The sequence below is a fragment of the Terrapene carolina genome, unplaced genomic scaffold, assembly GCF_002925995.2.
Source record: "Terrapene carolina triunguis isolate 2854851 unplaced genomic scaffold, T_m_triunguis-2.0 Scaffold22, whole genome shotgun sequence".
NCBI lineage: Eukaryota > Metazoa > Chordata > Testudines > Emydidae > Terrapene > Terrapene triunguis.
Window position 1 is genome coordinate 15,933,816 of NW_020664373.1, and position 8,060 is coordinate 15,941,875.

An 8,060-nucleotide genomic window follows, 5' to 3' on the forward strand; every position below is an offset into this window, starting at 1 on the left:
TTATAGAGACATAAAAGAAAGAATCAAAATCACTGTCTGCCAGTGTAAGGGCCCTCTCTTACTGCGACAGTCTGAGGCCCTGTTCTTTGGCTAAGCAGCAGAGGCCAGCCATAACCTGGGAAGTGTATGGTCACATCCTTACATTTCAAACTAGTCGCTTTGAAATAAGGTGCTATTGGGATGTTAGGAATACAATCCTGTCCTGATATTCCTATCACCTCCAGAAAAAGGGAAGAGCCTAGAAGATATAAAAGGAAACTTAGTTTGATAGCATTCTGTCTGGCAAGAACTCACTTATCAATAGCTGGGATGTGAAATCCTCATTTCTGTATTGTTCTATCACAGTAGTCTCCACTTCCCTATTGTTTGTCTGTATAATCTCTGTCTGGTTCTGTGATTGTTTCTGTCTGCTGTATAATTAATTTTGTTGGGTGTAAACCAATTAAGGTGGTGGGATATAATTGGTTAAATAACCATGTTACAATATGTTAGGATTGGTTAGTTAAATTTCAGTAAAATGATTGGTTAAGGTATAGCTAAGCAGAACTCAAGTTTTATTATATAGTCTTCAGTCACTCAGAAAGTAAGGGGACGAATGGGAACAGGGAATGGGGGTGGGGGAACTGGAATCATGTTTCGCTAAGAGGGGGGGGAATGGGAACAGGGACACGGGCAAGGCTCTATGGTGTCAGAGCTGAGAAGGGGGACACTGAGGAAGGAAACTGGAATCATGCTTGCTGGAAGTTCACCCCAATAAACACTGAATTGTTTGCACCTTCGGACTTCGGGTATTGTTGCTCTCTGTTCATGCGAGAAGGACCAGGGAAGTGAGAGGGTGAAGGAATAAGCCCCCTAACAGTATCTGTTTCATGGAATCATACAAACGTAGGGCTGGAAGGGATCTTGAGAGGTTATCTAGTCAGACCCACACACACCGAGGCAAGATTAATTAAACCTAGACCTCCCTGATAGATATTTGTCAAACCTGTTCTTAAAAACCTCCAGTGAGTAGGATTCCACAACCTCCCTTGGTAACCAGCTCTATTGCTTAACTAGTCTTATAGTTTGAAAGATTTTTCCTAATAGCTATCCTACATTTCTCTTCTGCAAATTAAGCTGATTATGTCTTGTCTTACCCTCAGTGGACATGGAGAACAACTCTTCATCGTTCTTTTTATAAGAATCTTTTACATATTTGAAGACTCAAGTCCCCGCCTTTGACTATCTTCTTTTCTTTAGGCCAAACAAACCCAGTTTTTTCAAGAGCCAGGTCTATGCTACACATTTGTTGGCATAGCTATGCCACTCAGGGGTGTTAAAAACAAATAAACATCCACCCCCTAGTCACCATAGCTATGCCAAGATAAGAGTGTTTCTGTTGGCCCAGCTAGTGCTGTTCCTGGAGGCGGTATTATACCAGGAGCAAACCTTTCTTCTGTCAACATATGCAGCATCTACAGCAGGGGGCTCTGCTGATACAGCTACACCAGTACAGCTGTATTGGCAGAGCCCATGGATAGACCAGCCCAACCTTCCCTCAGAGGTAATATTTTCTAAATCTTTTATCATTTTTGTTGCTCTCCTTCTGGCAGAACCCTGCCTAGTTTCCTGCCAGCTTGTCAGAAGCCCCAGGTCTTCCAGGGTCTGCAGCTCTGGGGCAGCCCTGCTATGTGCTGTGCCCCAGTGGATCCGAGAACTTTCAGGATCCCTGCAGCAGACCTAGAAGGGAAAACCTATAATGGCAGCAGGCCATAAAAAAGACTCAGTTTGGGAATAAGAACCATTCAAGAAATATATGTTTGCTGATGCTGTTTTAAAGAAAGTCACACCAGTAAACTGGTGGAAGTCACTTAAGCACTTGGATTCAGAGACTGTTGAAGTGATAATATCACTTTTAAACAGCAGTAGCTTCTTTTGCCAGTGTAGAAAGAATATTTTCTTCCTTTGGACTAATTCTTTCCAAACTGAGAAATCATTTGGGACCTGAAAAAGCAGGAAAGCTTGTTTTTCTTTTCCAGATTATGAACAAACAGGAAAATGAAGGTGAAGATGACTGAGTTAGCTGCAGAAGCCAATATTTTAAGTTTCTATTGTTGACCTGCCTGATGTAGACGATTTAATTTTTTTTTAATATTTCATTTAACTATTTTAGTTAAAAACAATTTTAATAAAAACAAACCTGATTTTAAAAAACTTGAATGTTTAACTACATTCAAAAATTCATATGCTTCTTTTGTTAAAACATTATATGTTTGCTGTTGAAGAAAAAAATCCAGAATACATAATAATGTTGTTTTAGTTAAATACAACAATTTAAATGTCTGTCTGGTGATGTTCTCCTCCTAATACAGCATGGCAAGAAAATCCTCCAAATATTAATGATTAACCTATTGAATTGGAGATAGTTAACCTCCCAATGACTTCATAAATATATGCTTAAATTACCTTTGGTAAATGAAATAACCAATCATTCATTTTGATACAGCTGTAAAACTAATCTGAAAAGTTTTCAAAATAAATCACTGTTTAAAAATGTATAGTGTGTACCTTCTAAAAATGAAACCTACATCTATATGTATTAAGGTTATAACAACCAAGAATGCACCTTTATGTAAAAATCCATGATTAAATTGAGACTTCCTGACTAGTGATTTAAATCAATCATGATTTAAAGCTATTTGATTTAAATCAAATCCACCCTGCCTGGCTCCAAGGTAAGGGGTCTTCAAGCCCTGAGAAACCCTGCTCAGAGTTTCCTGGTAGGAGCCCAGAAGCCCTCAGAGCCACAGCTGAGCTGGAAGCCTCAGAGCTTAGGTGCCTAGTCACTGAGATTCAACTTCCTTTCACAATTTTTGAAACAAAATACATTTAAATTATTTCCAAAAGAGTTTAAGGTTCTCCCCTTTTGTGAGAAATTTCAAATTCTACATTTTGCTGCAAAACAGAACTAAATTTGTTTTCAAAATTTTGGAATTTCCCACAGAAGGAAATTTTGACTTTCAGCCAGTTCCACTTGTCAATTCCTACTACTTGTCAATAGATGGCACTAGAGACCATTGCTGTCATATTGAAAAAATATTACACATTTTAATGGAAACATTTACAAGTGTGGTTTCTGTAGCAATTCCACTTAAGATTGTAGATTGCTAAATGAATATGAAAATGCAAGTCATATGACATCTTACATCTGTAATTAATTGTTATTTATCCTGAACGCTGATAATATGCTCAGCACTGCACAATAAATTCATTTAAAAAATCATTTTGAGGTCATCGATTAGCTACAATTCAACACCATATTGGATGTTTTAGGGTACTACTCTGTGGAAAATAATAAAGTTGTGCCAAACTCTGTGGGTCTTGTGACACCATAAGGTTTAAAATATCATGGGGGAATGTGACAGATGTAATTTACTATCATGTTCAATTTAACTTTTTTTTTTGGTTAAGAACCATATGAACTCTCTGAAACCTATGAACATATATTCTTTCTAAACATTAATTGCAGGCATAACTGTAACACCCTCTCTCTTTGGACATGAACACGCACGATACTCAAGCTATTTACAAGCTACCATTAACTAACTCCTAATAGCTCCCAATAACTAACTAAAAAGATTGCATAAGGAGAGAAAGTTAGAAAGAACAATGTCTAAAATGCTATCCTGATATATTTAACCTGACACAATTATGTTAAAATATCAGTATGAGCAATAGAAGTCTTGTAAAACATCCAGTGTAACTAATGTGAAATTAATCACTTTAAAAGTCAGTTATCTTCAGTTAATTCTGCAGCACTAGTTATAAAAAACATTTCCAAAGCTGTAACTGGATACATGAATAAAAATGCTTCAGGCACTACAGAGGATGGTAAGCAAAGACATGGACATGTTAATTTCACAACCATACAAATGAGTAAGAAACATTGTAAACAAGCAAGTAGAAAGTAAAAGATAGGCATTGAAAGATTTGTATAGTACATTCATAAATTTCTAAGATCTTGAAAACTATTTCAGTATTTAAGGGCTGATCTTTGTAGTTCATTAGTAGTAAGAAAAATATCATACAAATGTCTTAGGCTTGGTCTACACTACAGAGTTAGGTCGATGTAAGGCAGACCTAATTATGTCAGTGTACACACTACAGCCATTGTAAGTGCCCTACTAGACCGCCATAAATCTATCTCCACAAGAGGCATAGGGCTTATATTGGTGTAGTTAGAGCGATTCAGTGTCCCTGTAGCCACTATACTTACACTGGCTGTTGACTGACAAGAAAGCTGGGCTGTCACAGCTGCACGCCCTGGTGCTGCACAGAGGCTCCCAGCTACCCACTCCCTGTGAGGAGTGCTGGTACTGCTTGGAGGTTCTTGGCTCCCGGCTGCTAGGAGCCCAGCTTTCCCCCCTGCCCCGGCCCCGGCCTCTCAGCTGGGATCCCAGCGGGGGAGTTCTATGTCCTGAGTCTGGGCAGCTCCCAGCAAAGAGCCTTGGGGCAGCCGCCGGGGAACCTTGGGGCAGCCACCAGACTCCCTGTGGGGAGCCCAGGGCGCAGCCTGGCAGGGAGCCGAGAGCCGGGCTACCAGTGCCCACACTGCCCCTTAAATTAGATTGCACACCACTCACAAGAGGAAGGTAGCGTGGATATCAAACACGGCACTAATCACTGCTGTGGTTGTATGTCAACCTAACATAGGCTGACTTATATTTTTTAGTATATATGTGCCCTTAGACTTCATACTTGGCAGATTCACATGATATGCTAAGCCTGGATATTTCCCTGTGCTGCTGTATTTTCTTTTGAATGAAACCAAACTATTCTAATGCACCTCCAATTAATTCATGCTGTTTATTACATTTGGAGCAACAGGTAAACAAATAGCTGCTCTGGAGGGATCTGTTCTGTAACCAGTCAATCCTGGAAAGGCTACATATGCATAGAGTTAAGCACTTGTTGAAATTTACATAATAATGGCCACACTGGGTCAGATCAGTGGTCCATCTGCTGTGGCAAGCAAAAAAAAAAAGCCCAATATCCTTTCTTCTGACAGTGGCCAATGCCAGGTGGTTCAGAGGGAATGAACAGAACAGGCAATCATCAAGTGATCCATCCCCAGCTTCTGGCAAACAGAGGCTAGATGGTGTTGCATCCCTGCCCACCCTGGCTAATAACCATTAATGGATCTATCTTCCATAAACTTATCTAGTTCTTTTTTGAACCCTGATAGAGTTTTGACCTTCACAACATCCTCTGGCAAAGAATTCCACAGGTTGTCTGTGCATTGTGTGAAGAAGCACTTCCTTTTGTTTGTTTTAAACCTGCTGCCTATTAATTTCATTGGGTGATCCCTAGTTCTTGTGTTATGTAAAGGAGCAAATAAACACTTCCTTATTCATTTTCTCCACACCAGTCAAGATTTTATAGACCTTTGTCATATCCCCTTTAGTCATCTCTTTTCCAAGCTGAAAAGGCCCAGTCTTTTTAATCTCTCTTCATACAGAAGCTATTCCATAGCCCTAATCATTTTTGTTGCCCGTCCGGTACCTTTTCCAATTCTCATATATCTTTTTTGAGACAGGGCAACCAGATCTGCATTCAGTATTATATGGGTATACCATGGATTTATATTATAGAGGCATTATAATTTTTTTCATCTTATCATCTATCTCTTCCCTAACGGTTCCTAACATTCTGTTAGCTTTTTTGACAGCTCCCGCATATTGAGTGGATGTTTTCAGAGAACTATCCACAGTGACTCCAAGATCACTTTCTTGAGTGGTGATACCTTATTTAGATTCCCTCATTTTGTCTGTATAGTTGGGATTATGTTTTCCGATGTGCATTACTTTGCATTTATCAACACTGAATTTCATGACATTTTGTTGCCCAGTCACCCAGTTTTGTGAGATCCCTTTGTAACTCTTCACAGTTTGCTTTGGACTTAATTATCTAGAGTAATTTTGTATCACCTGCAAATTTTGCCACCTCAATGTTTACCTCTTTTTCCTGACCATTTATGAGTATGCTGAATAGGACTGGTCTCAATACAGACTCCTGGGGGACACCACTATTTACCTCTCCCCATTCTGAAAACTGACCATTTATTCCTATCCTTTGTTTCCTATCTTTTAACCAATTACTGATCCATGAGAGGATATTTTCTCTTATGACTGTTTACTTTGCTTAAGAGCCTTTGGTGAAGGACCTTGTCAAAGGCTTTCTGAAAATCTAAGTCCATATGTTTGCTGAACCCCTCAAAGATTGATAAGGCATGATTTCTCTTTACAAAAATCATGTTGACTCTTCCTCAACAAATCATGTTCACCTCTGTGTCTGATAATTCTGTTCTTTAATACACTTTCAACCAATTTGCCTTGCAGACTCACTGATTCCAAGCCTGTGCTTGAGCATACATAGACGTGAAGCCGGGCTCACAATGGAGGAGGAACCAGGTCTCACAGCCATGCTAATGCCTCCCTCCTGCTTGTAGCGCTACCCCACACAGACACACCTGCAGCACCTGCCTCAGAGTCTACTGTCTGGCTCAATTCACTCGGCTGCAGTGAACTGCAGAATTGAGACCGCAAATAACTTGTAGCATTTGTTATTTTATCAGATGCCTAACGTTAAAGAATTTTGCTTGCCACAGCTTTAGCCTGTAGCACCCTCTGTTGACAGGCTGCACATAATAATAAAGCGCCAAATAGCCCGTACCCAATATTTTCAAACGCGATTCACACCCGTGTACTGAAGCGAAGGGTGGCCTAGGCAACACTCAGCGAGCACAGGCACCTGAGCTCAGGAATGAAATCCCTGACCCAGCAGGCAGTTAGCAGGGGAGCAAACGCTTTGCATGGGGACCTGAGGCAGATCTGTAACGAGGCCACCGGCCCTCCCGTGCACCCGGGGAGGCTGCCATCGGGTGCCTGGGCACAGGCTGGGCTGCTCCCGCTCGTTCACGCCGGGTTACCCAGTGGGTGTCAAGGTGCCGCTCACTCTCCTCAGCCCCGCCGGCAGCAGCGCGCCGGGCAGCGAAGGGCGAGGGCCTGAGCCCGGCCACGGGTGACATGGCGGACGGGCAGCGGCGGGGGTAGCCCTGGCGCTGCGGCCGGGCGCCAATAGGCGCTGCGCCCCCGGGACGGGACTTTCTCACCTTGAACATCGCGGCGCCGCTCCCAACCGCGTCGCTGCGCGATGATGTCAGAGCCGCACAGCACACGCGCCGCTACGGAGGCCGAACGACAAAAACGGCTGGGAAAAGGGCGGGGATGGCGTGGTTTCCCCTCTCCCCCCACACACGTGTCCCGGTCTCCAGGCAACAGGGACGCGGGGGCGGGGCCTCTGAGTAGCCGGGTCATGCTGCTGAGCGGAGCCGCGCGCCGGGCGGGAGGTCTCTCGCGGCCGTGAGTAACCGCGGGGTCCCCCCTCCCCCCGCGTGTTCGGGAACCGCCGGCCTCGCGCGCTGCCCGCAGGAGGGAGGAGTTAGCGGGGCTGTGAGATCCGGGCCCCTCCATTGCCAGCCCGGGGTCCCCGCCACGCCGTGCGGACGCCCAAGCAGGGGCCTGGAAACAGCGAGTCCGCACGGCCGGGTCCCCTCCCCCCTCGGCTTATGTGCTGTGTGGACGCGCACCCCGTGTCTGTCTGTCCCCGCAGCTCGCTGTCCCGGCGGCTCCGCTCCCTTCCCCCCGAACGGCCCTGGCGGTGTCACCCACGGGTCCGCCTGTCGGGACCCAGCTGCTGTGAGCCCGGGTGACCATATTTCCCAAAGCAAAAAGGGGGCCCCCCCTACTGCTCGCCTGAGCGCCTCCCCGCCCCGCGTGGGGCTGGCATCTCCCCTCCCCCACCCCCGCATGTTCCTCCGCACCCCACTTTTTTGATAAAAGTGAGCAGTTGCCAACTGACCAAGTCGGCAGGAGCACACTGGACAAATGCCCCCTTCTGCCACACACACAAAAACAGGTCAGGACGGCTGGGACAGGGCTTTAGAAAAGGGACTGTCCCGTCCAAAACAAGACATACGCTCCCGCTACAGTGAGCGCAGGGGCTGGTGCTGATCTCGTGTC

General features: G+C 44.5%; 1 protein-coding gene across 1 annotated transcript in view; it reads right to left on the reverse strand.

Moving 5' to 3' along the window:
- The window catches only part of LOC112104470 (MICOS complex subunit MIC26), a 75,185-nt gene extending 67,981 nt beyond the window's left edge, over nt 1-7,204 (reverse strand). Inside the window, exon 1 of the mRNA XM_026648837.2 lies at nt 7,151-7,204. Coding sequence (XP_026504622.1) covers nt 7,151-7,159 — 9 coding nt within the window. The 5' untranslated portion in view covers nt 7,160-7,204. The remainder of the gene's footprint in view (nt 1-7,150) is intronic.
- Between the last annotated feature and the right edge of the window lie 856 nt (nt 7,205-8,060).